The 25,120-nt window shown below is 49.0% G+C and overlaps 11 protein-coding genes across 11 annotated transcripts; 3 read left to right on the top strand and 8 right to left on the bottom strand.

The window, feature by feature from the left end:
* Positions 1 to 252: 252 nt before the first annotated feature.
* Positions 253 to 2,192, bottom strand: N7509_009161 (putative dynactin Arp1 p62 subunit RO2; the record flags this gene model as incomplete). The annotated part of the gene is made up of 3 exons (XM_056633798.1): positions 253 to 1,376; positions 1,429 to 1,745; positions 1,807 to 2,192. The coding sequence occupies 3 exons, from the start codon at positions 2,190 to 2,192 to the stop codon at positions 253 to 255; spliced, it is 1,827 nt and encodes a 608-aa protein (XP_056484418.1).
* Positions 2,193 to 2,800: 608 nt separating this feature from the next.
* Positions 2,801 to 3,959, top strand: N7509_009162 (uncharacterized protein; the record flags this gene model as incomplete). The annotated part of the gene is made up of 2 exons (XM_056633799.1): positions 2,801 to 3,028; positions 3,117 to 3,959. 2 exons carry the CDS (start codon positions 2,801 to 2,803, stop codon positions 3,957 to 3,959), a joined length of 1,071 nt encoding a protein of 356 aa, XP_056484419.1.
* Positions 3,960 to 4,186: 227 nt separating this feature from the next.
* On the bottom strand, positions 4,187 to 4,856 carry N7509_009163 (actin-related protein 2/3 complex subunit 5 family protein; the record flags this gene model as incomplete). Its single annotated transcript, XM_056633800.1, has 2 exons — positions 4,187 to 4,415; positions 4,498 to 4,856. The coding sequence occupies 2 exons, from the start codon at positions 4,854 to 4,856 to the stop codon at positions 4,187 to 4,189; spliced, it is 588 nt and encodes a 195-aa protein (XP_056484420.1).
* Positions 4,857 to 5,501: 645 nt separating this feature from the next.
* On the bottom strand, positions 5,502 to 6,530 carry N7509_009164 (uncharacterized protein; the record flags this gene model as incomplete). Its single annotated transcript, XM_056633801.1, has 2 exons — positions 5,502 to 6,411; positions 6,475 to 6,530. The coding sequence occupies 2 exons, from the start codon at positions 6,528 to 6,530 to the stop codon at positions 5,502 to 5,504; spliced, it is 966 nt and encodes a 321-aa protein (XP_056484421.1).
* Positions 6,531 to 8,856: 2,326 nt separating this feature from the next.
* N7509_009165 (uncharacterized protein) lies at positions 8,857 to 9,312 on the bottom strand (the record flags this gene model as incomplete). Its single annotated transcript, XM_056633802.1, has 1 exon — positions 8,857 to 9,312. The coding sequence occupies one exon, from the start codon at positions 9,310 to 9,312 to the stop codon at positions 8,857 to 8,859; it is 456 nt and encodes a 151-aa protein (XP_056484422.1).
* A 690-nt stretch (positions 9,313 to 10,002) lies between these two features.
* Positions 10,003 to 11,457, bottom strand: N7509_009166 (flavin-containing monooxygenase; the record flags this gene model as incomplete). The annotated part of the gene is made up of 1 exon (XM_056633803.1): positions 10,003 to 11,457. One exon carries the CDS (start codon positions 11,455 to 11,457, stop codon positions 10,003 to 10,005), a length of 1,455 nt encoding a protein of 484 aa, XP_056484423.1.
* A 662-nt stretch (positions 11,458 to 12,119) lies between these two features.
* On the top strand, positions 12,120 to 13,226 carry N7509_009167 (zinc-binding alcohol dehydrogenase family protein; the record flags this gene model as incomplete). The annotated part of the gene is made up of 1 exon (XM_056633804.1): positions 12,120 to 13,226. The coding sequence occupies one exon, from the start codon at positions 12,120 to 12,122 to the stop codon at positions 13,224 to 13,226; it is 1,107 nt and encodes a 368-aa protein (XP_056484424.1).
* Positions 13,227 to 13,926: 700 nt separating this feature from the next.
* N7509_009168 (uncharacterized protein) lies at positions 13,927 to 14,310 on the top strand (the record flags this gene model as incomplete). Its single annotated transcript, XM_056633805.1, has 1 exon — positions 13,927 to 14,310. The coding sequence occupies one exon, from the start codon at positions 13,927 to 13,929 to the stop codon at positions 14,308 to 14,310; it is 384 nt and encodes a 127-aa protein (XP_056484425.1).
* A 479-nt stretch (positions 14,311 to 14,789) lies between these two features.
* Positions 14,790 to 18,918, bottom strand: pmcB (putative calcium-translocating P-type ATPase(PMCA-type); the record flags this gene model as incomplete). The annotated part of the gene is made up of 6 exons (XM_056633806.1): positions 14,790 to 15,606; positions 15,664 to 17,092; positions 17,150 to 17,295; positions 17,353 to 17,783; positions 17,841 to 18,779; positions 18,838 to 18,918. 6 exons carry the CDS (start codon positions 18,916 to 18,918, stop codon positions 14,790 to 14,792), a joined length of 3,843 nt encoding a protein of 1,280 aa, XP_056484426.1.
* A 1,723-nt stretch (positions 18,919 to 20,641) lies between these two features.
* On the bottom strand, positions 20,642 to 22,167 carry N7509_009170 (uncharacterized protein; the record flags this gene model as incomplete). The annotated part of the gene is made up of 2 exons (XM_056633807.1): positions 20,642 to 20,987; positions 21,017 to 22,167. 2 exons carry the CDS (start codon positions 22,165 to 22,167, stop codon positions 20,642 to 20,644), a joined length of 1,497 nt encoding a protein of 498 aa, XP_056484427.1.
* Positions 22,168 to 24,001: 1,834 nt separating this feature from the next.
* On the bottom strand, positions 24,002 to 25,053 carry eb1 (microtubule-binding protein BIM1; the record flags this gene model as incomplete). Its single annotated transcript, XM_056633808.1, has 4 exons — positions 24,002 to 24,648; positions 24,743 to 24,777; positions 24,885 to 24,956; positions 25,040 to 25,053. 4 exons carry the CDS (start codon positions 25,051 to 25,053, stop codon positions 24,002 to 24,004), a joined length of 768 nt encoding a protein of 255 aa, XP_056484428.1.
* Positions 25,054 to 25,120: the final 67 nt, after the last annotated feature.

Below are 25,120 nucleotides of genomic sequence, written 5' to 3' on the forward strand. Positions count from 1 at the left end.
AATTCCGACTTTCAAAACACATGCCTGCGTAGTTGAGTGCAGCGCCCGGACCGCTCTAAGGCTGATCATACCCAGTAGTGGCTACAGTCAGTGGTTTTGAGATGCCTCTTTGTCTTTTATCTGGGTTCGATGCAACATTGTAGAAGAATTTACAGCATTGAGTCAAGTATTTACTAAAACTAAATGCACAGGGGTATGGAAAGAAAGAAAGAAAAATAAAATGCCAACAACAACCACCTCTTCACCTGTCAACTACAACGACGCCGTGATCCTCCCCACACCAAGCACCATCCAGTAGGCCAACTCTCGAGCCACCAAGTCACCTGGCTTAGCTTCCTTTCCAACATTCTGCTGCTCGAGCTGTGCCTCGGCATCCCATTCCATATGCACAAACACTGGGATTTCGAGAACATCCTCATCTTGCTGCGAAGCAACTGCGAGCTCATCCTCATCGGCCCCTTCCTTTCCACCCTCAGCTTCCGAGCCAGGTAGTGTTCCTGGGACCACTTCAAGAACAACTGTAGTCCAATTGCGACCCTTGTCCCAGACCTTGCCGGCCTCAGGAACCTTCTCGGCAGCGCGGAGGCGAGGATCGGTCGTGATAGGCGCCGACGCACCTTGTAAAGCCTCATCCCAGACATCGCTGTTGGGCCCAATGTCGAATTGAGGGGAAAGCACCGTCACTTTGCTTGCGACGCGGCCTGGAGTAACAGACGGAGTAGCCAGGGTAATGCGCACCGGATCAAACATGTGATTCTTCAGTGTAAGCAGAACATGGACGGGACGCAACGGGGCCAGTGCATTCAGATCTGGAGCCGGAGACGGGACCAGAGACGAAGATGGAAGCGTAAGGGGACGTAATGTCGGGAGTGGGATGTAACTGAGAGCAATAAGGCGAATACGGAAGCGTGTAGATTGTGGTTTGGTTTCGGGCTTGACGAGAATATGCTTGCAGGACTTGCATCGCTTAGCACGTTTTGTGCGAAGAAGCACCGGTAATGGCAATAGGTCATGGGAGAATCGGACATCAGGAGATTGTTCTGTGCGCTGGCTCAGTGATGCTACGCCATCCCAACCGCAATCCGGGGAAGCAAGTCGCTCTATGATGGAGGCGTCGCCGTCTTCTGAGGCAATGCGAAGACCCTCGCTAGCGTTTATTGCTTCGCGCATGACTGGTGGCTTGGGCTTTTGCTTCTTATTTCCGCCATAAAGTCCGCTTAGACGTGACGATGAAGCATACAGAGACATGAGTCGGTTCAACGCACCGGGCGACGAGAACCCAAAGTCCGAGCCCATAGGATCACTTGGAGAAGTCGATGTCTCGGAAATTTGTGACCGATAGAAGTTCTTCAGAGTCGCAAATCGGGCCTCTGCGCCTGAGATGGGGCGTAACTTCCTGGTCATTCTGCGTGCGTTGCTCTTCGGCACCATCTTGAGTAGTAGCGGGCTCTTCAATAGATGCCAGATTGGACAAAGGTGATTTGAGATCGCCGAAAGCGCGGGATCCTTGTCTTGACCGAGTATCAAATGCTGGGCCAGATAGAGAGTCGGTCATCTTCTGTAGCTGGTTGCGAATATTGGTGGGTTTGTCGAACTTGATACCGATGTCAAGCGTTGTCCAAAGACAATAACCACAGGATAAGACCCAAGGGCCTTGCTGATTTCCATTTCCTGTGACATTCTCAATTGTACTGACAGATAGCGGAGCTGTACAGACGGGACAATTGAAGCAGTTCCGACCGCATCTGCGATTTCTTGGGTGAGCAACAGTGGTATTTGAACAGGGATTGATGCACGTGTACATACCGGTTTGCATCTCCTCTCACCATGCTGCTGGGTGTCTCAAATAAGCAGTTCGGGCAGTACCAGCTCACAATCTCCTCCGTTATACATCGCGGGCATTTGATCTGGTGGCAATCTTCGCAGTAAAGGAGTTGTTCAGGTGGATATAGTGAAAAGTTGGACCGAGGTGATCTCGGGTCGAAGGTTTGCTCCTCCTCCTCCTCTTCATCTTGCTCATCTTGAGTGTGCGGCGGTTTCACTTCCTGTGTGTCCTGACCGCTGCTAGCATTTGTGCGCTCGGGGGTTGATTTCTGCGGCGACTCCCTGGACCTGCGCTTTCTGGCTGGGTCGGGGATAGGTGTGTCGGCACAGGGGCACGAGACATAGGTATAAGGAAATGGACAGGCCATTTTTGGTTTATAGGATGAGAATCTTGCTAATCAGGAGACGGGTGGTTGATATGAGGGTTTATTGCTCGGTCAAGTCATGCTTCGCGTTGGTGGGGGGGTTGTAACAATGGGAAGGGCCAGTGGCCAGGGCGACTGGTGTAGTGAGCGTACTGAAAGGTGATGCCCGATAAATAGAGATGATCCCTATCGGTAGCGGGTGTTAGCATGTCTTTCTTGCAAGTCCCCGGGCGACGACTTTGGGCCTCCCTCCTGGCTGCGCATGTCGTGGGGGGTAGAGACTGCGTTTATGGCGCGAAAACGAACCAGAGAAAGAATGAAAGCAGCAGTAGCTATTCCCGATAGACTTGTGGTTACCTGAGAGTAAGGAAGCTCGCAGAAATCGAGATTGTTGAGCCGCAATTGCGGGCGCGACGGAGTGCACGAGCAGTCGCGGAGAGAAGCTGCGGAGGTTCCGCATCAACAATCGACGTCAGACAAAATTTAAGATTCGCCCTTCCCTTTCACCTTTCACTCACCTCCCACTCCACCCCCCTCCGCACAAAAGGTTCTAGGATATCTCTACCCTTGATTTGGACGTCAGCTAATTACGGAATATAGCGATTACGCTTATGATACCTATACACACATTTCGGGCCACCGTGCCCCGACGGTGCTTCGCCGCAAGCGCCAGCATCCGGACATACGCCAGCCAGACCCCCGGCAATCCGATGCTGGAGGTATTCAACCGCAAGACCAAGCGCCTCCAAAAAGAACGGGCGGCCCAGAATGTCGAAGAGAGCCGAAAAGTCGATTATTTGAAAGATGAGGTTGCAAGGCGATTATGCGAGCGCTTACTGGTAAGAGCCCAATGGAACGAGGATTGTCGTCACTGGAGAACTTAAGCAGATACATTTTGCTGACTCAGAGCTTCTCTTGGATCAATAGGATATCAAGCGCGAATTCCCGAATGTTCTCGACCTAGGCGCAAACAGCTGCAACATTGCCCGGGCTCTAACAACACCTGATCTTGACCTGGCTGCGCCGGAGGGCCAATCGACTCCACCACTAGCAGAACGTATCTCAAAATTAACATGTGTGGATACCTCGCGAGCGCTTCTGTACCGGGATGAAGAGATGCCCTTTAATAAGGAGATCAATATTCACCGTGAGCTGATTCCGGACTTGGAAACACTACCTTACCAACCCAACACCTTTGATGCGGTGCTCTCATCATTATCGATCCACTGGATCAATGACCTCCCTGCCCTACTCAACCAAGTCAACACAATGCTCAAGCCCGATGCCCCATTCATCGCGGCGATGTTTGGTGGTGATACCCTCTACGAACTACGTGGATCGCTCCAGCTGGCAGACATGGAGCGACGCGGCGGCGTGAGTCCGCATGTATCACCACTGGCAGATGTGAAGGATGTGGGCAGCTTGCTGAATCGTGCTGGATTCAAGATGCTTACCGTTGATGTTGAGGATATTGTGGTCGAGTTCCCAGATACATTCGCGCTCATGCAGGACCTGCAGGCGATGGGCGAAAGCAATGCAATTCTGCACCGGGAGGCTGGGCCTTTGTCGCGAGAGGTATTGCTTGCCAACGAAGCTATCTACCGATCTCTGCATATGGAAGAGGGCGCGCCTGGTATCCCGGCCACATTCCGATTGATCTACATGATCGGTTGGAAGGAGGATAAAAACCAGCCGCAACCTTTGGAACGTGGAAGTGGTGAGATGAACCTCTCGGAGCTCCTAGGTGGAGGTGACTTCCAGAAGCCATAAATATAAGGCGCAGAAAAAAAAAACGGGAGCACAGAAAGCCTGGGAGATGGCCTACGATGGCCTATCAATAATTTTATAGCACATCAATTGTAAAATAGCTACGCTGAAAGAGTCGACACAAGAGAAAGACTATTTAGCAGAAGAAAACTTTATGGAATGCAATCAACCCTCTACCAAGAGTAATAATATAGAAAAGAAAATCGCGATATTTGTTGCTTGTTTCACGCTTAAACCGTCCGGCGGTCAGTCATGACTCGAACGATTGAGCCGGTGCCTGCAATTTCGACTAGCTTTTCATGCCAGTTCAGTAGCACGCTCATTTGCTGACCACCACCACCTTCACCCAGGTTGCGACCTTGGATTTGCGAGAAGCCACCGGTGCTTTGCGGGGAAACGGATTTGTTGCGCGGCGACTGGGATCCGCTGCCGGGGGCAGGGGAGGACATGCCCTTGTAGCTGGTTCAAGTTAGCACAGTTGTCTAGGCCTAGATGGGGCACCGTCGGTCTGGAGAGGTTGGATCCCCCGGGGCACACATACAGGTACTTCATCAAGCAATCCGCTCGCTCTGCCCCGCCATCTCCGGCACAGACACCCTCTAGGACACGGGTCATTTCGCCCTGGCGAATACCCTGCAGCACCTCAGTCACGGTAGCAAGATGCACCTGCTTAGCACCCTCGTCGCCGCCAAGCGGTGCTGTGTCCAGAACTGCACGAAGCGCACCCTCGGCGTCACCACCGCGCAGCAGTTGTCGCACTTGGGTTGCGACATTAGCCGCCTCACTTGAGGTTCCGGGTTGGGGCAAAGTAGCGGGGAGAAGAGTCTCCATAGGGAAGTTGACCGACGACTCGGGGTCGAGCTGGTCGATGTTGATGGTACGGTAGTTGATTTGCGACATCGTGGCGGGTTTGCGTTCACCTGTAGAGCGGAGGAGGTAGACGGGGATAGGAATTGGTATTTAAGAGGAGTCGCGATCGACCACAGCGGTGTTGGTGGAGGCGTTGTACCTGGCGGGGTGCGGCGAGTGTGGCTTTGGTATGTCAACGGGAGAGAGCGGGGGAGGTCTCGGGGGGAGGAGTTGCTGACTTGAAGTGGTGGGGGGAATAGGCAGACAGGAATGCCGAGGTGAGGTTGTGCAAAGTCAAGGGGAACTGTAGATTTCCTTGTTCAAATTCGAGGAGAAAGGAGCTGAGACGAGGGAGAGAGGTGAGGATCGAAGTGTTCACGAGTGACGGAGCTGCCAGTGGTGGAGGTGAGTGGTGGAGGCGATGGGGGCTTATTGATGGCCTCAGGCAGAAATCATCATGCCGCAGTAAAATACTATGATGCCTAACAAGATGATCTATACTACTAGTAGTCTATACTCTAAATCTATTTTAATTGCCAAAGAGAAATATATGTGTTTTCATTGCCTCCTGGACTCTAAAACACTAGTACTACTAGTAATCAATGCTCAATTTTGTTCTATTGCAGCTTCAGTTTTACTTGATAGAGACAGAGCCATGATTTTAAGCAACCAATATCGCTCAACTCCAGGGGAAATTCAAAGTCCGTTTTTCTCAATACTGTTCTCATGATAAACCTCCAAGCTATACCGAGCAAACTTACTGCGAGCTCGAATTTGCTTGCCATATTTTGTGAACAGCGGTGGCACAACACAAAACAAAGTAGCCAGACCCGCGAGGATCGACGAGGCTACATTTGCACCAAGTCCTTCGAACATATCCGCGGCAAACAGTGGAAAGGCAGCTGACAGCAATGAGCGCAAGAGCGCAAGCGTTGCAAAGCCACTGGCAGAGAAACTCAGATAACTGTCTGCTAGATATCCGCCAAGGACGGTGTCGAACTCATTCAATGAATACCCAATGAAAACCAAGGATATGGCCGATACGACCCAATAAAAATGGTCTACGTCTACCAATGGAGGAATAGTCCAGGCAAACCACCAAAGCCCACCAGCAAGCAAAGGTGCTCCGATTGAGAAGCCGATGAGTTTATGTTCGGGTTCTAGCACGATACCTTGCTCCTCGGCATATGTGATTTTTCGATGATCTTTGATGCGGGTTAGTAATCCCAAAACCAAACCAATGCATATCGCCAGGAATGGAAGAGTAGACGATTCATTAGAGAACCCCATTGACTGGTACACCGGAGGCAAGGCCTCTGTGAAAAGATAGACCATAGCGAATGCGATCGCACTTATAGTAGAGACCAAGAAAATGATAGGCTCCGTAAAGAAGAGCTGAATTGGACGAAATAGTGCGAGGCGAATGAAAGTCATCAAGTCCGGTGTATGATCGGGGTTCAATGCTTTGAGCGTATCGATGCCGGTTTCACTTCGCAGTTTGGCCACTTCTCGTACGAGAATTAAGGAGGGCCGTGACTCACGAATCCCAATGAGAAGAAAACACACCACACCAGTCACAATTGCTGCAACATGAAACGTCCACTGCCTAAATGTCCGATGATGTTGAGTATCCATTCTATCAAAATCTAACAGGGGACCGGCTACTTACCATCCCAAGTGCTCAGCGATATATGTGCTGATGATTGGCCCTATACACATGCCCATATTGGCAACCATAGCCCAAAGAAAGATCATCCAGATGCGGTCTTTTGAATTATATAAATCTTCAATACTGCCAGCCACGACAATAGTCGGAATAGCCGACAAGAATCCTGAGAAAAAAACGACCGACTGCGATGCCGGCAAGAGAAGGCGAGAGACCGACAACTACACAAAAGACACTGTACAGGCCAGTGCTAATGATGTATAGCCTTTTACGCCCAAAGGCTTCTGAGAACGATGGGAATATGATTCCTCCAAGACATTGACCCAGTAGATATCTGCAAGCACAACCAAAAACTTAGTCAAATACAAGGTATAAAGAATCTGAAACTGACAGTGAAACGAATAGAAAAAGGGCAAATTCTTTCCCAATATCATAATCATGTTGAGCACGATCAGCTGCGGCGCTCTATCGATGCATGGTTAGTTGCGGCCAATCGTACGAGTTTCCGAACCACTCACGCCGGCAGTACTAATGGCAGTACTATTAAAAAACATATGTTAGCCGAAGCAATCCTTGAAAGAGAACTCAGCATAGAACTTGCGTGAAAAAATCAAGAAATATAATCAAACTGCTGTCGTATATCTTTCGGGGCATGTGCCAGTTGCGCGGGTGTTTGGGGTTCGAGGCCGACCAGCGGATGAACCTTTCATCTGTGGTAAACTCTAGTCCATTCCCATCGAGAATGAATTGTAAGTAACCCCTAGTGGAGGGTGACAATGAAGGTGACAGACAGTCGGGGCTTATTGTCGAAGTAGATTCTATAGTGTAAGAAGAAAGGCGTGGAGGAGGACGGCGAAGGAGCTGTCAAGGAGTAAGCGTATGAATGGAAATAAAGGGATAACATGAGAAAAAAGAAACCAGAAGAATAAGATGAAATAAAGGGAACCTGGGCAAGTATTACCTGAAATCAAATATAGAAGCAACTCATGACTTGAACTGGATTTAGCACATGCACATGCACCTGCTTGATTTTACGGTCGCGGGCGTAAGTATTGCCAGTATACTCATCACCCACAAGTTTACTCATAGCAACTACTAGACCAATCAATCAAAGATGGAACCCATGCGGATCTCCCGCGATATTCTGGACCTCAATCACCTCAGTGGCCTAAAAATGGACTCGGGCACCCGAAAATGGCTAAGTTTTGCCCGGATCCGCGGACCAAGCTTTCTAGGAACCACCATCGCTAATCAATGGTCCGACACAGACCATGTTTTGAGCTCCAAGCTTTCCAATTTATGCAGGGCAAGGCACAAAGTCCCTCATGGGGCTTAAGTTCGTCTCCGCGGCCCCATATGTTGTCGATCCTAGAATAGGCGCAGATCCAACCGATGATGAAACCGCTCCACCGGGGAGTGAAAGAGCAGGAATCGAGCAATCAGGGAATCGACTCTAAAGATAATAGCACCAGGATGCAAGTTTAATCCAGTCTTGAATTAAGTAGATCACGAGCTAGGCCCTGCAGTGTTACAAATACTAAGTGGTACTGACATCTTTATGATCCCCTTCATTGGAAAATTGTGCCTATGCGTAAGGTGCACACGTAATCCTCTACCCGGAGCAATCGCAATGGATTTGATCTACATGACTCAATTTTGACAAATCTCATGCGTTATTCATATGATGGTGAGATCCCATACCTGGCCATACATGCCCAAAACATGCCCCTTATTTCGACCCCCGCGAGCCCACAATGGCAATTTGGATGATGTGGCCATGTGGGTATGACATGTGAAGTAGAAAAACACTTTGATTCCGATATTAGATCGGGTAGCTGATGATGGGAAAAGAACTACCAAACTCGAAGTCGTATGGAGCTGGTGCAGCCTGCCTATTCCGGGCTTCAAATTCGAGTGAGATCTTTCATGGAAAAATCAAATCTATCAGCAGCGCGTGGCTTTTCCATGGCAATAAGTCACACAGACCTTACCGGGTTTACCAGTTTTATGCTTTATACTTTTTACTCCTTCGCAATAACAGAATATCTAAGGCCAAGCCCATCTGATTCGTCACCTAGCCTCAAAAAGCCGAGCGGATACCTAGGTACTAAGCAACGAGTTAACTTGAAATTGGGAAGTTTACTACATAGTATAAAAAAGAATTTTCTTTGGATTTCAATAATAATTGCCTGCAACTTTATAGGCGAGGGCGGTATAAAATTCTAAAGACATGACCCGAAGAAACATGGGAATCAAATGCGCAATCGCCCGAGTAAATAATTGCAAAAAATAGCAGCGACATTTGATGCCGACTTCTATAAAAATATCAGACAACTCGATATCATGAGATAGATCTTGTAGCTTATATTCCTCGCTTCGGCGAATTTATGGCGGCGTGTTACGAAGCTTGATTAAACCACGCGTGAGATCCTCCACTACTACCAGAACCTTAAGAGACCGTCTGGGATCAGATCTTTTTGAGATCATGCATCTCTCTTGGCCCTCCAGAATAAATTGATCTATTAAGTCATTGTAAATATCCCTTACGCCATCAGGGTCTTCCGATTCAGAAGCATGCTCGTCCACGGCCTTATTAAAATTCTCCCATACCGCTTCGATCCATTCGGGGCTCTTAGAAGAAGGTTCAGCTAGATCTCGAGCTTCTCTTCTCTCTCGTAGTAAGTCAATAACTTTAGATAGCAGTTCCTTAAAAGCAGTTAATGCCTTAAGAGACCGTCCCGGCTGGTCTTTGAGCAGGTTGACCTGCTCATCCATGACATCGATCGCAGTGCCAATAAGATTGATCTCGTCGATGTTCAGATCAGAGTTGGACTCAAGCATGGTCGAGATCATACCACAAATATGTATAACCTTGATAGGAATATCATTCTTCAAATCCCCAGAGATGCCCACACAGTGACAGGTTAGAATGTGAACGATCGAACGAAGGCGATCGGTGATATATGGTACGGCCATCAAAAATGGGGCCGAGCTAGCGGAACTCATAGCTCGATAATATTTCAAAGAAACTTTGAAGAGATAACGGTACTTGAGTCACCGAGGTTTACGTCTCGGGCTTAAAATTTAAGGACCTGAGGTCTTTGCGTTGTTTCGGATCTTTATATGTTTGATGTTGGCGTAGGTAAGTATTACTAGTAGTCCTTTGATCTTTGTTTCACGAGATGACCATCAGCATGAGGCATGAGCGAATAGAATTCTCCGTCAAAAGAAGGGGAATTTAAATAATGAAATGATCTTAATAATTTCTAAAAAGTCTCTCGGTGCTTTGTGTCCAAGTCTTTGTTCATCAATTCTGCACATTGATTGACAAGTTATCGTCTTTCACAACCCATGTGCCTTTGGACTCACTGCGAGGTACCCCCACAAGAGGTTTTCCTAAATATGGCGACTCTTCTTATTCTATTAACTCCGAGTCGAAAGACTGAAAGCATTATGAGGATTTTTCAAGATAATATGCTAAGAGTTTCAGCTACCTGACTAGAATAAAGTCATATAAAAGCAATGTGATATCTACAAGGTCTTCTTCGCCCCAAGGAATTCCAATCCTTCGAGTGTTCCCCTTTGAGCAAACTTCATATCATCGAAATAGTTATTACGTGGCTGCCACGGTCCCTGATTACCTGCCTTGGGGAAATTGTCTTGTGCCTTCAGAACGTATGTAGAGTTCAGATTCAATAGGCGACGAGGGGCCATAATTGCTGCAGTTTCTGCCTCTACTCTCGGGACAGACGCTTTGACACCGCGTTCTTCCATCTCTTTCAACAACCGGCAGATAAATTGTGATGTCGCATCTGCACCAAGGGTCCAAGATGCATTGACATAACCCAGAAGGAAGGCAAGATTGGGTAGATCCTGCAACATCATACCGTGCCAAGTGAATTTGTCAGGAATATGTTGAGGCACACCATCGACGCAGAGAGAAATGCCACCCGCAGCTTGCAGACGGAGTCCCGTAGCAGTGACAATGATATCAGCATCAAGAGTCTCGCCAGAATTTAGTTCTATTGAAGACGAAGAGACGTTGCGAATTGTGTCGGTCTTCACATCTGCTCGGCCTGTATGTAGACTTTTGAAAAAATCACCATCGGGACACACGCATAGACGTTGTTCCCATGGGTTGTAGCGAGGTTGGAAGTGCGGGTTTGAAGGAATATGCTTAGGGAGCTGTCGAGTCATGGATCGACCAAGAAGCCAACTGGAGAAGCTTGGGAAGGATTGACAAAACAGGAAGAAATATCGAGATATGTAGAGAAATCGGATTCGTTGAAGTCGGCGATGGAGCGACGTTGGGAGTATTGAGCTCAGCCAGGAATTGGCTCTGTTTGGCACGGACAGAATGTAGGTCGGGCTGCGCTGTAACATTGTCACATTTGCTTTCTCGGCCAGCTTCGGCAAAAGTGTCACAGCTGTGGCGCCACTTCCAATAATGACAATCTTTTTGTTACTATAGTCAAGATCCTCTGGCCAGAACTGTGGGTGGATGACTTGTCCTTGGAACTGATCTAGCCCCGGTATCTCAGTCTGCAGAGGAGTATTGTAGTCATAATATCCAGTACCAAGCAATAGGAACCTGGCTGTAAGGGATTTGGATTGCTGCTGGTGTTCAACACTGAGTGACCATTTGTTGTCAACCGATGACCAGTCAGCGCCAATGACGCGATGGTTGAAGAGAATGTTCTCTGCGATGCCATGTTTCTCAGCGGCATTTTTCAGATACTTGACAATAGAATGGCCATGAGCAATTGGATTGTCTTGATCCCAAGGGTGCCAGGCAAAGCCGAATGTAAAGAGGTCCGAATCGGACCGGATACCGGGATATTTGAAAAGATCCCAGGTACCTCCGACGTTTTCGCGTGCCTCTATAATAGCATAGCGAAGCTTCGGAAATTGAGATCGTAGGCGGTAGGCAGCGTTGATGCCGGAAATGCCGGCGCCGATGATGATCACGTCGTAATCCTCTTCCATGGTGGTGAATGATTCAAAATTGGGAAATTATAGATGATGAAGCTGGAGTGGCGCATCGAGTCTCTCTTATATTTGGATCTGGTAATCAGAATGGAATGCCTCGGTAAGTTTTCATCTCAGAGGTAGAAAGCAAGGGTCAGTTTACCGGCCGTAAGAGTTATCTTGTTACCTTTTGGGGGAATGATTGCGGGGAAACCGAGGAACTGCATCTCAGCGAAAGCCACGCCATCGATGAGAAGAAAGTCCGGAACGGACCCGGGGTAAGCTAGCGAAGAGCATACTCGACACGGACACCATTACGAGCGAACAAGTCCCACAGGAGAAACCCACTTTGATGAAAGGGGTGTCGTTTGCGAGCCCGAGTCACCGCCTTAGTTGAACCTCGGGTCCTGGAGAAATGAGGAATTTGATTCGTCGATCGAGAGGGAGTGGCAAAACAAAATAAACTCATTCTCCACAAGGGAATCTAGGGTCGAAACATGCAGCGATTATTCAACACTCGGCATAACTGAAAGCCCCGTCGGCATGGGGATCGTCCGCTAGTAGCTTGAGTTGCGCATAACCCAGTACTTTATCTCATAAATCTCACGATAAAGATAGGGTTGGATTCGGGTGGCTGGATTATTATTTTTCTATCTTCCCCGTCTTCTTTTCTAATCAACATGGCTGGCTTTTCGAATGCGATGGAGGCCCTGGTCGGGGATCGTTCAACTTTGACTCGACTTGCAAACTATGGCCTTGGAAGATCATCCGGCAATGGGGTGAAGATCAAATCAATTCCCATCCCATCTATATCAGAGAACGAAGTCTTGGTTCGGGTAGCCTGGGTCGCACTTAACCCTACGGATTTTAAACATGTCGATGTTCTCTCTCCACGAGGAGCTATCATCGGCTGCGATTTTGCGGGGACCGTTGCGAAAGTTGGGTCTCAAGTAGCCAATAAATGGGCAGTTGGTGACAGGATAGCTGGAATGGTTCATGGTGGATTGTTTCCCGATCGTGGATCATTCGCCCAATTTCTCAAAACAAGTGGTGATTTGGCTTGGAAAGTTCCGCCTGGGGTTAGCGACGAAGATGCGACTACATTTGGTGTTTCGGCCATTACTGCGATGCTAGCATTGAACACGCGATTGGATGTTCCTTGGCTTGCAGAGAATGCGAATCAAGGACAAGGTCCGAGTCGGAGAGACACGCCAATCCTGATCTACTCAGGCGCAACTGCAGCCGGCATTTATTCCATCCAGCTTGCTAAGCTAGCTGGCCTGACAGTTGTGGCCACGGCATCACCCCGCTCTTTTGACCTGGTGAAAAGTTATGGCGCAGACGAGGTTTTCGATTATAGAGACCAAGCAGCTGTCGACCAGATTATTCGAGCATATCCCAACCTCGATCGGGCGATGGATTGCTTTTCTGAAGGCAATTCAACCGAGTTCTGCGCGAAGTGTGTCCGCAAAAACCATGGGAAGGTAATAACATTACTTGACAGTGGAAAATCCACCATGGATGGAGCGCAAATCGAATTCATACTTGGATACACTGTTTTTGGGTCAGAATTTCAGTGGCTTCCTCCATTCGGACCAAAGTTCCAGAAAATACAGTCTGATAATGAAGCGCTACGTCGTTTTTACTCTACATTTCCCGACATTGTTAAGCAGCTAAGACCGCCACCTTTGAAAATCATTGACCCGGGGCTAGAAAATTTGGCCACAGGACTTCAAATGCTTCGCCAGGGGCAGGTATCAGGAACCAAGTTAGTGGCGCGTCTTTGATGATGACAATGTATACTAGATACTATAGAAACTTCTCAATTTTAGCGCAAATATGACCATACAGTATCTTATTCACACTTATTTAGTACCTGCAGCCCACTTACTAAACTTCCTCGATCGTATCGAATATTTCTCTCTAGCATTATTTGGCTTACATTCATTGGCGAAAGGACAAATACGCATTGAAAAAAGGGCCGAAAATCAAGCTTAAATTGTATGAACAAAGAGGAGGTTCTGGGACAATGAGGTCAAACCATGCCATTCTTTTACTACAAAAACTCTAATTTCTTTACAAGACATGACGACTCCCTTCGAAATGTTTTGTTTTGTCTTAATAGACAATGAGTGAACTCATATTTGAAAACAAAGAGCCTTCTATTACAGAGTCTTACCCAGTCCTCCAGTGATTTTTCTAGTTCCATTCTTAGAGAGGGCAACATTGTCTTAGTCATTTTCTCTACAATCCATTTTTCTCCAAAAGGCCAATGAGTAGTTTACATATGATACGATCCTAGCGGGAGAAGCATTTAAGGCCTCGAGCTTTCACGCAGTGAATGGAATAGAGAAGCCACCAACCACCACAACAACCTCTGCTCGCTTCAGCTCACTTTACTGACTTTCCCTAAGGCTCTTCCTAAGCCTCCCCGTATACTCCTATAGTATTCTTCACTTCCACTGACGTCTTCTACAGCTATTCACCATGCCACTCAGCGAGTTCTCGGCCAAGCTCGAGGGTTTCCTCGCCAGGATCGAATCGGTCAACAGCGTGCTTATTGACATCAGTCGTACCAAGCTCTACGACGAGGCAGTCGCCATGCTCCACGGCATTGCCGACGACATCCAGCATTCTCGATTCAGCACCTCCACTGCTCGCACTCCCATTACACCCGCTGAGATTGGCATGGCCAACAACATGGTTTCCACCCTGCGTTCCCAGGCTCGCATCCTCTCGTCGCATGCAGACAATGGGTATGGCGTCACTGCTTCGCTTCATGGCCTTGTGACTGGAGTCAGGTCAAACCCTACATTTGGTACCACCGACCCCGATATCACCCCAACTCCGGGACGGACGCCCATAGACTGAAGTGGCATACTAATTTGAATAGGAGAACCGTCCGGCATTTGTTTCCATCCCAATCGTCGCTCATAACACGCCTCCCTTTTCTTTGTGTTATCCATTTATGATTGTGCGTTTGGATTTCGTGTTTTTGAAACGGCAGATGAACTAATTATCTTTTTTAGCATGACAAAAAGCCTCGAGAATTGATATTATCCTTCATTTGACATCCTTTGCTCCGATACGTGTAGTTTCAAAGCTAAACACGCCGAAAGCCAATGGACATGTTGACGGTCAGAGGGCAGAAAGTGAGAATAAACATAGATGATTGTTGTAGAGTATCTTTAAAAGTACATATTCGAGGGGTATCCCATTCGTATATCTGTAAGTCCATGATCTATGGTGCAATAAAGTCAACGCTAATAGCCGCCCAATAACACCCGCTCTATGACAGAATCCAGAAGCATAAATTCAAAACGAGATGAGAGAAAAAGAAAAAGAAAACACTAAGGAGAGATCGTAACCGTAATCGGAGGCACAGCAATCGCCGGTGGCGTTTGCGGACGCTCGGGGCTTTCCTGCCGAGCCAGTTTCGCCGGAGCAGGAGCAGGAGCTTCTTCATCGATAACATGAGACATGTTGGTAGCAGGGTTATTGGATAACTCCTGCTCGTTTTTGTCAGTCTGCTTTCCAGATCGAGAGAACGCCCGACGAGTCGTGCGCGCTAGAGGTCGAAAAGCGGCCTTTGTGCCCCGGACGAAAGCATTGAATGCTTTGGCAATAGGTCGCAGGACGAATGATATCGCACGGACAACAGCATTGAAAACAATGCCAAAATGTCGGTCAGGTAGTATGCGCAGAGCGACAGCCCACGGTAAGCAACCCAGCGCGCAGATGATACAGACTCCCCAAAGAATACCGCTCAGTCGGGTCACGCCGAAGGCTGCGCCACCAACGTAGATGATCATGACTTGTCCGCCGACCATTACGGCATTGATACCCAGGAACCAGTAGTTCCGTAACATTCCCTCGAATATATTGAACTTATTATCAAGGCGACGGTTGTTGAATTCATTGAAGATTTGCATCCAAACGAATGTATTGAAAACGACTGTGGAGAGCTGCTTCGAGCGGAGCTCCAGATCATCGTTGTCCAGGTGAGCCCCGAGAAGCTTGTCGCCGGCAAAGTAGAGCATGAAGGTGATGGCAAGTTGGTAGACTGCTTGGCCAAGAATCATTTTCCACATCGTCAAGGTGAAGAGCGAAGCACTTTTGGGTACGGGTTTGCGGTCAAGGATCTGCTCTGTTGGAGCATCGGTTGCCCTATTTCTGGTTAGAAAAGGAGAGAAAATAGCAAGAAAGTTAGAAAGGAATACTCACAAAGCCAGGGCAGCAAATGTATCCATAATCAAATTCACCCAGAGAAGCTGTACAGCACTAAGAACACTGCTGTTCGAGCTGCTGTAGACGGAAGAGACAAATGTCAACACGACAGCTGTGATATTGACGGTAATCTGAAATTGGAGAAATTTGGCAACGGCGTCGTTGACAGCTCGCCCCCAGGAAATGGCAGTGACAATCGACCGGAAGTTATCGTCAAGTAAGATGATTGAGCTGGCTTCCTTCGCAACTTCGGTACCGGCAATTCCCATTGAGAAGCCGACGTCCGCGGTGCGAAGAGCAGGGCCGTCATTAGTACCATCGCCGGTGACAGCGACAGTCTCTCCAAGAGCCTTGAGGCGCTCAACCAAGATACGCTTGTCCTCTGGTGAAGAACGCGCCAAGACTTGTAGACGGGGGACCACGAGATCCATCTCTTCATTCGAAAGTTTTCGGAACTTGGGACCCTCCATGACCAGTCCATCTTCGGTCTTAATGCCACAGGAAGTTGCAATCGCGGTGGCAGTTGCAACATTATCACCGGTGACCATCTTCACCTGCACACCGGCAGAATGACACTTTCGAATCGCCTGGGGAACCTCAGGACGAAGGGGATCTTGGATTCCCACAACTCCGACCCAAGTCATGTCTCGGAAGACATCGTCAAAGTCGGCCGCAGAATTATTATCTTCATGTAGTTTGGCCTCCTTTGGTGGCCACGAAGCAAAGTCCTTGTACACTATACCGATCGTGCGAAGGGACCTTTTGGCGTACTGGTCAATGGTTTCCAAAATCACCTGTCTCTCTTTCTCGGACAATGAGACTGCACAAAGATTCTTCTCAGTCATGTCAATGTCTGTGATTTGTGTATTGCAAGCGTCGACCATAATCTCCGATGCACCTTTAACAAGAAGTCTGTATCCAGAGCTATGGTGACGGTATACGACGCCCATACACTTGCGCGAAGAATCGAAAGGAATAAGCTGGACAATCTCGGCAGACCCTCGCTCAGAAGCGAGATCCATGCCTAGGTAATCCTGGGCCAATTGGAGAAGTGCAACTTCAGTCTTGCTGCCGACGAACTGCTTCCGGCCTTCTCGTTCCTCCTCAAAGGCTGTTGAGTTTAAAGCAACGCTCTTGATCATCAGATTCCGTGTAGGAGCTGAGCACCCTTTGAAAAACTCGGCGGTCGATTTGGCAGAAGTATCGACCTCGTCCTCTGATGGAGATTTGAAACTCTGTTCAGTGCCCAAGGTACCGGCGACGACAGTCATTTTATTCTGTGTCAAAGTTCCCGTCTTGTCCGAGCAAATCACAGTGGCATTTCCCATGGTTTCACAGGCTCGAAGAACACGGACTAGGTTGTTCTCTTTGACCATGCGAGTAGTAGCAAAGGCAAGGGCAAGTGTTACCGCCAGTGGAAGACCCTCTACAAAGGGAAAAGGGTTAGCTTGAGAACCAATAGATTGGAGAAAAGAATACATACCAGGAATGGCTACAACGATAACAGTAACAGCAACAATCAAAATGTCAACGAATTCCTTTCCCTTTTCTGCAGGGCCTATGTCGGGGTGATTTGGGAGATCCGCCACAAATCGGAACAAGAGGACGAGGAACAAAATAAGGGCGGCACTAGAATGATAGTTAGTTACCACTCTAGGTTTTGATTGGACTGGTAGTGAGACTTACGCTGAACCCAGATAACCAATCCAGTTCGCGAGCCGACCCAGTTTAACCTGAAGTGGCGTAGGATCATTGGTAGTCTGTAGCGACATCATGATTCGACCATGAGAAGAGTAAGGTCCAACGCTAGTGACAACGTAGGTACCGACGCCCTCGAGGACATTACTTCCAGAAATCATGAATGGATCAATCTTTTTTGTCGCAGAGCCCTCGACAATTTGCTGCCAGACCTCATGACCATCTAGCTTTTTCATCTGATCGGATTCACCGGTCGCCGATGACTCGTCGCATTTCACGCCATGCCCCGATATGAGAACACCGTCGGCAGGAATTGAGTCACCAGGCTCAAGGTGAAGCACGTCGCCAACCATTACATCGTAGATGGATAACTTCATAGACTTGCCAGACCTAATAAGCTTCACGTAACGGTCGTCATTCTGTGAGAAGTCAGTATTAGTCAGGGTTGACAGAACAGGCGTTTTATTATCACATACCTTCTTATTGAGTTTGGAAAATTGTCTCTCTTTTTGCCAATCATTGACAGCCGTGACGACAGTGACAATGAGAATTGCCACGCAGATAGCCACACCTTCTACCCAGTCCACACCAGTCCCTGCATCCACAGTCTCATAGATACCCAAAGATAAAGAGACAACCGCAGCGATAGTCAAAAGTATAATAATCTTATCGTTGTATGCAATCCAGAAAAGCTTCAAGAAGCCAGTGGACTTTCGAGCAGGCAGTCGATTTTCGCTAAAAACACGAATGCGATCCTCGAATGGTGAACCTTGACCAGCGGATGCTGGCGCCGAGGTGGGAAGGTCCTCGTCAAGAGGCGCTTTGCTTATTGAAGGTCGTTTATTATATAAAGGAGGCGTCACTTGTTGGAAGTCGACTGTGCCTTCCAATGCAACTTCATCGTTGGAGAGACCTGCGCTGAGATCTGTCCGCAAGCCCCGCTCCAATCCTTGCAAGCCACCAAGTGCATGGAAGGCAGCAAGAGACTTTGGGTTCTGCATCTTATTCAGCTGACCGGGTGAGAAGGCGAAGCGATTGTTCTCGATCAGGAAATCAGCCTCATTCCGGGGATCCGGTGTCAGCGCCTCTGACAAGGGCACGTCATCATAAACGGCTTTGCTAGTGTGTGAAGGATCAACATCTGAATTAGTTCTAGACCGGCTGGGGCTCATTGTAGGTGCAGTAGATGCAAAAGACTCTGATCGTGGACGTAATGTGTCTCCGTCTATTGACGATGAAGGCCGATGAAAGCCATTATGAACCATCAGGCGTGCCGGATCCGGATGACCAGGATTCCACGCCATATCTGGTGAAAGTGAAGTTGTAGGAGATGCAGGGGATATAGGAGATGTGGGAGAGTGAGGTTGATCTGTCGGGCTATATGCAGCAGCAACAGGTGTGATAGATAAAGAACGCTGTATTAATTAGTCATTAGTACGGGTTTGCCGCCCAGCATGTATGAGAATAACTCACCTCTCTACCCGAAGGATCTGTTTCAATCACAGGAGTCAAAAGTGAGCCCTGTTGTGGCGTGTTGAAGTTTGATGAAGCCATGGGGTGTAGATTAGACCGATGGGGTGATCGGTATGAAAATAATGCAAAGGTGATATGCCCTCGCCAGGAAGCCCGTTTCAAAACTGGGGTGGAGGTCCTGTTATCCCCTCTCGAGGGGGGCTGTGTTCATGCCCAGAGCCGCCGAGGAAATCGACATTGACCAAGTCTTTCAACCCACTATAGAAATTAAGAAGATGCCAAGTGAGGAAATTGTTTTATCCACAGGCTCTATCTGAATACGGAGTAGAGGGGGCAACGATGCGTATTCTGCGCTGATCAATTCCCAACCCTTCTGACTTCACGGTCAAGACAATATTGAGGCTGTGCTCAATTATCAAAAGGCCCGGTGGACTATACCACGAAGTGCGAGGTACGCGAGGATGTAGATGGCAAATGTGGCGAGTGCAAGCTCAACCCAGCTGGAGATGTTTTAAACCCAGGGCGAAGTAGAAACAACCTGATACCCAGCACATGGGGTGACTGGTTTAGCGCTGGGATGAATCTAGATTCGATTGAGCGAGACGCTGCCCATCATCATGACTCTCTAGTTCAGGACCCGCAAGTTGAGGCGGTCCAATAAAGTGTGAGTGATGAGGTTGGGCTTGCCGCCGCGACCCAGAGTGGGGTGCTGCGCCCCCTTGTATCATCGAAGAACAGGGTAGATCCAATAACATTGCATTCCGCTTGATATTGCTGAACCTTCTTCGATCAGGTGGTGTATAGCATTGTCGAAGGTACTCTGGACATATGGGTTCTGGGCTCCGGACTCCGTACGTGCACTCCAGCAAGGAGGCATGAATGCCTCGGGTGCGTCATCTGGCTTTGTTTCGGGCTGTGAAGCCGCAAGTGATGAAGGTCAAGGCCCCGAAAGTGAAAGCCTTTTGCGTCATGAAACAGGCATCATTGTGTAGAGTTGATCATACTAAGCGTTAGTGGAGCGATTCAGACTGACATGTGTAAAAGAATCGCTCAATCAAGTAAAGCTGCAGTTTGGCGATCATGATGTTTCCGGTACCCTTGCCACAACTGAGCCACAGCTGGTGTGGCAAAAGTGGCGGTGCATGTCCCTGGGCATGGGCACGTGATATATGTAAGCGTGGCTGGGGTATAGGCAGCAGATCGGGCAAGCTGCTGGCAACCTAAATTTACAGCCTCAAAAACACCATTCCAAATGCTACGTACATACGTACGTACGTCTTCACTGCCTCCTCTAGGTTCCCCGTCCCGGGAGATCGACATTCAATATTCTTTGTTGATATCAGGCTTCAATTAAGAATTAACTTAGTAAAAATTGGAGCCAAAAGTGGCTCATAATCATATCAACAATCGCTCTTCTAAGCGATAAATGAACAGATCAACATATTTGCGACAAAATGAGGGGAGGAAATAAGGGGTATCTATCAGACGAGGAGAGAAAATTGGAAAAGTGACAAATGAGAGCACTTTTCAAAGGACAGACACGCCATTCTGAAAAGATCGTTCAGCGCGACTTTTGGATGCGTAAGCGAGAGGTTGAAAGATGGCTGAAAAACAGCAGCAAAAAAGCAAAAGCTAAGTAAACAAAATCAGCGACGCAATGATCCGTGGTCCGAATCAAAGCGTCCAAGAGAAAATATCGAAACATGTTGGCTAAAAATCAAAGCATTCGAAGAACTTCTCCGTCCCATAAAAACGTCAACTTTTTTCGTATCACGTATTCCCATAGAATGCACTCCAGCTCGGCTCACAGATCCAAGCTCTCCGTGAAACGGCTGCCGCGACTGTCGCGACTTCCATCAAAACTTGGAAGGCTGCGCCCCAGTGGATCCTTTCGAGGAGCCACCGGTATGGCACTCTGGGGCTGGGGGATTGGATGGGAAGGAGTGACGGTCGTTGGGGAACTAAAATTGACTGAGTTGGAGACTGGGATGTTGGCTTGCCGTGGTCGTGTCGGGGTGACGTTCTCTTCACCGGCTTCGCGTGTGACGTTGGTGTCGAGCGGCATGCCAAATGGCGTTGCCGTTGGTGGTGCGTGTGAAGGCGAGGAAAGAGGGCCCCCGGAGACGAGGGAGACAGGCCGATGAGAGAGTCTGGGATCGTTGGGGAATCACCAGTTGACGCACCACCGAAGCCGTCACCCCCATGGGTGAGAACAGGGGCAATTTTGCGTCCGGAAATTTTTTGAAAGCCTCGCTCACTTGGAGTGGACGATACGGTACTCTCTGTTTTGGTACTCATTGTTGACTGGCGCCAACGCTTCACGAAGGCTGGTGCAAGATATGACGCACCAAAGAGAGGATCTTTGCTTGTTCGTCGTTCGGCTACTTCTCGTGCACCAGAATCTGATGACGATGGCAGGGCTTGCGTGCCCTTTTGCTGGAGGCTGCGCCGGCGGAACAGGAACAAAATAAGCAACAAAAGCAGAGCAACTCCGGCTACACTACCAACAACACCGCCAACAATTTTTGGAGTTGTCGTGTCAGAGGCTGTGTCTGACCCTGACGAGGATTCTGAGCTGGTGCTGGTCGGCGATGATCCACTGCTAGTGCCACCGACAGTCTGACCATAGCCTCCGTACCAGGTGGATGAAGTTGATGACGCACTCGAGCTGCTGGAAGATGTTGTTGAAGAAATCGCGGATGAAGTGGAGTAAATGCTCGCAATTTGAGAGGATGTAGTGGGAGACGATGTAGAATTGGATGATGGCGAGACGAGAGGTATTGAGGATGTTGGTGTGGAGCTGATAGCGGATGAAATCTTTGGCGAAGAAACAGCTGCAGTTGGCTTGCTTGTATGTGATACAGCCTCGGATGTTGGGGTCGTTACATTCGTTTGTTGGGCGATGGGTAGAGCTGTTGGTGATGTAACGAGCAACGCAGCCTCCGATGCAAATGCAGTTTCGCCAGCTGATAGGGTAACAGTACCAAAAGCAGGGTCCGAAAGCGTCAATGGGAAATCAACCCCAGCGGATTGCCAAAGAGTATGAGAGTTGGTATCCACCACTTGCAAAACCGTTTCTACGACCACACTCTGTGTCTGGTCGGCTTCTTGTCGTTTCATCAGATTCGTATCTTCAGGGTATGGGGGAGTTCCAGGAAGAATGATATCCTCCGGAGATGCCAGAGGCTCATTTTCAATTTCGCCCCCACTGATCAGTATACTCGGTGAAACATTGTCGTCTTTCGCAGCTTCTTCAAGCACTTCCAAGCGGCGTTTGGCTCTGAGTAGTCTGCTGGTCCGAGAGTCGCGCCAATGGCCATGATGAGCCATTGCGCCAGAGTTTGTTCGAAATGGTAGGTAGTTTCAATGGTTGAACAACCGATAATCGTGAATTCTCACAGAGTTTGAAGCTGGATCGACCAGCTAAAACACGAAAATCAATGAAAGTAGAGGCAGTTTCTTTCTTTTCCTCGGGGTCGATTGAATATCCAACACAGCGAAGAAAGGAAGAGAAAAAGGAAGCAGGAACTTGCCCGCGATAGTGGGCCGATTGGATGGAATTGGCCGATGGTCGAAAGGATTGTGGCGATCAATTCAATCGCAATGGTAAAGAGTGGAAGTCCGCGAATTCAGTCGCCGACAAAACAAAAAAAAAAAAAAGAGAGATGGTAAAGAGTGAATGGCGTTTGAAGGTCGCAGGGACGTTTCGAAATGTCTAAGGGCGTTCGGTCGGTTTAGCGATATGTTTCAAGCAGGCGAGAGAGCCGCGTGGGCTCCCATGCGATGTCTTTGCTGTTTCGCTACAGCAGAGGGGAAATTCTGGAAGCAACATACCAGATGAAAAGAGTGTCGAGAAGAAAGGTGATGACAAATGATGGAGGCCTAATCCATAGTGTCGTTGCAGGAAAGTCACCAAACAATACACAGTTGAAGCGAAGCGATATCAGGTACCCGAGCAGCCAGCGGGTCCGATGGTAACGTCAGGCGCACGCTGTTCTCTTGAACTAGACGAAGCAGCTCTAGACGAACCCGTCCGACTTCAGAACTCTTGGTAGAGGGGAGGGGGAGGGGGAGTAAGAGAGAAGTCGGGGGAAAGAGTGAGGAAAAGCGAAACGGTTCTGGGTGGAACGGTGGAACAGTGGAACGAGCCAGACCGGACCCAAGCGTCTCCCCTATTAAAAGCCAAGTCTAGGCGACCCGCGTAGGTGACGAACTAGCCCGGGGCCCGAGATGCTCGGTTTTGGGTCCAAAACCCACTACTTCAAGTTTCCAGAAGCAGGTGGTGGGATATGAGATGGGAGAAGATGGGGAGTCGAGAAGATAGACCGACAATGGGCTCTGTTTCTCTGTTTATTTTGAGCCATGAGCCATGACCCATAGCAGCGAGGGGAGCAGCATCAGTGTCCTGAGAAAGGTTTCGTGCTGCAGGTACACAGCAGACACGGCTAATGATTGGATGGCTGTCAGGTGGAGCCCGAGGGTTCTGGCTAGCCTGCCTAGTCCGAATCGGGTTAGTTTCGGCGCAGGTTTAATGAGGTCTTACTTTGGGGGAGACACCGTATGGTACAAAGGTATGGTATAGTATACTATAGTAGTAGACTGGTGTACATACATAACTCATAAGTTAAGTACATTACCACCTGAAATAAGGACTCGTGAGTCATGGATAGTTACAGAGTAAATCTATGTAGTATGCACCTCCTCCTACCCCGTCCTAAACATACTACGGTAAGATTACCTCCCATGTGGATCTACGCAAGGACGCCGCACTATAGCCAGCCCGCAGCCAATAGGTGCAGTATGTATTACATTGTACGGAGCATCTCCTCCGTACCAGGAACACATGAGTTGTGAACTCGGGCCCTTGCTTAGTCTGAAATACTCGGTTCGGGTCGCGTCACTTAGGGCAATGCGCGCTATTCACTATCTACGGTCTCGTGAAACACAAGTCGCGGGGGGGGGTATAGTAATGGGACTCGTTTGCTCTCTCCCTGGCCCGACCGCTTAGAAGGTCTCCAGCTCATCAGCCACACCCTCTTCCGCCTCGGGGATCTCGAATCCATCCTGCAGGAATCATTTCCGTTAGCTTAGTTCCCGGCACGTTTCAACTTCTTCTTCTTCTTCTTCTTCTTCTTCTTCTTCTTCTTCCACCCCCACACAGATGTCAACTTACCTCGGTCGAATACAGAATGCCCTGGATGTGTTTCACCAACGTATCCTCCTCCTTCTCCAGCTCCGGGTCAGCCTCAATGGCGTTCTGGAGCAGCAGCTCAATATCCCGCAGCTTGGCAAAGTAAAAGTCCCTTTCCTTCTCGAGGCCACCAATAGCTTCCTTCTGCGTCGCGAGTTCCTGCTGCAGTGCAGCGGTAGCGGCACCGGCACCGGCGCTGGCAACGCGGGGACCACGCACGGCGGCAGAGGTCGGGGTAACTCCGCGGCGTGAGCCAGCTGAGGGGGCACGCGCGGCGGCAATGGGGGCACCACCGGGAGCACCAGAAGCCTTGCGACGGCCGACGGCATCATAATCACCACCGGGGTAGTGCTGGTCCCAGTATCGCTTGGTCCATTGGAGGAACTCCAGGTTATCCTGCATGCGGCACTTGGTGAGAGATTGAACCGGAATGGGCTTTTCGACCGTGTGGCGGGTGAAAATGTCTGGATGAGCGAGTGAATATGTTAACAATGTTTTGTCATGGGGTCGACCGTTACGCGGCCCGATGGCGGGGAACGTACTTTGCAGAACCTTGAAGTTTTGAAGGTAGGCGTATTCGGTGTTGACGTTGAACTTAACCCGAGACATGGGCACGTCCACTGCAAAAAGAAAACCATTGTATCAGTATAGCTGCCTCCCCGTATATTCCAGGCGGCTTGACCGCTTCTTGAGTGTTCGCCAGGTCGCACTCACTAAATATCGAGTCGAAGATCTGGCATAGCGCAGCACTGTGTGTATTCACCAAAATCCCATGTCAGTTGAGTTCTCTTTCATGCTCTTCTAGCGCGCAGACTCTCCGGTGAGAGGGGGGCGAGGGGTCTTTGGCCGATCATACCCGGTTCCACACTGCTCGATCTTGGTAATGTTGAGCTGCAGCAGGTTGTTCAACCAAGCCAGCAATTCTTGTCTAGGGAATATCTTCCATCAGCGAATCGCTCCGTGTTGTGCCTCGTCGAAGGGACATGTGTCGATAAGGGGAAAAAGCCGAACCTGGATTCACCCATGGTGGGGTAGTGATAGCCGCAATCGAAATTTCGGGGGGTAGGGTGGAGGAGAGTGGAGGACGTAGGG

The sequence above is a fragment of the Penicillium cosmopolitanum genome (genome assembly GCF_028827165.1).
Source record: "Penicillium cosmopolitanum strain IBT 29677 chromosome Unknown utg000009l:1.0-9042332.0:1.0-9050551.0, whole genome shotgun sequence".
Classification (NCBI taxonomy): domain Eukaryota; kingdom Fungi; phylum Ascomycota; class Eurotiomycetes; order Eurotiales; family Aspergillaceae; genus Penicillium; species Penicillium cosmopolitanum.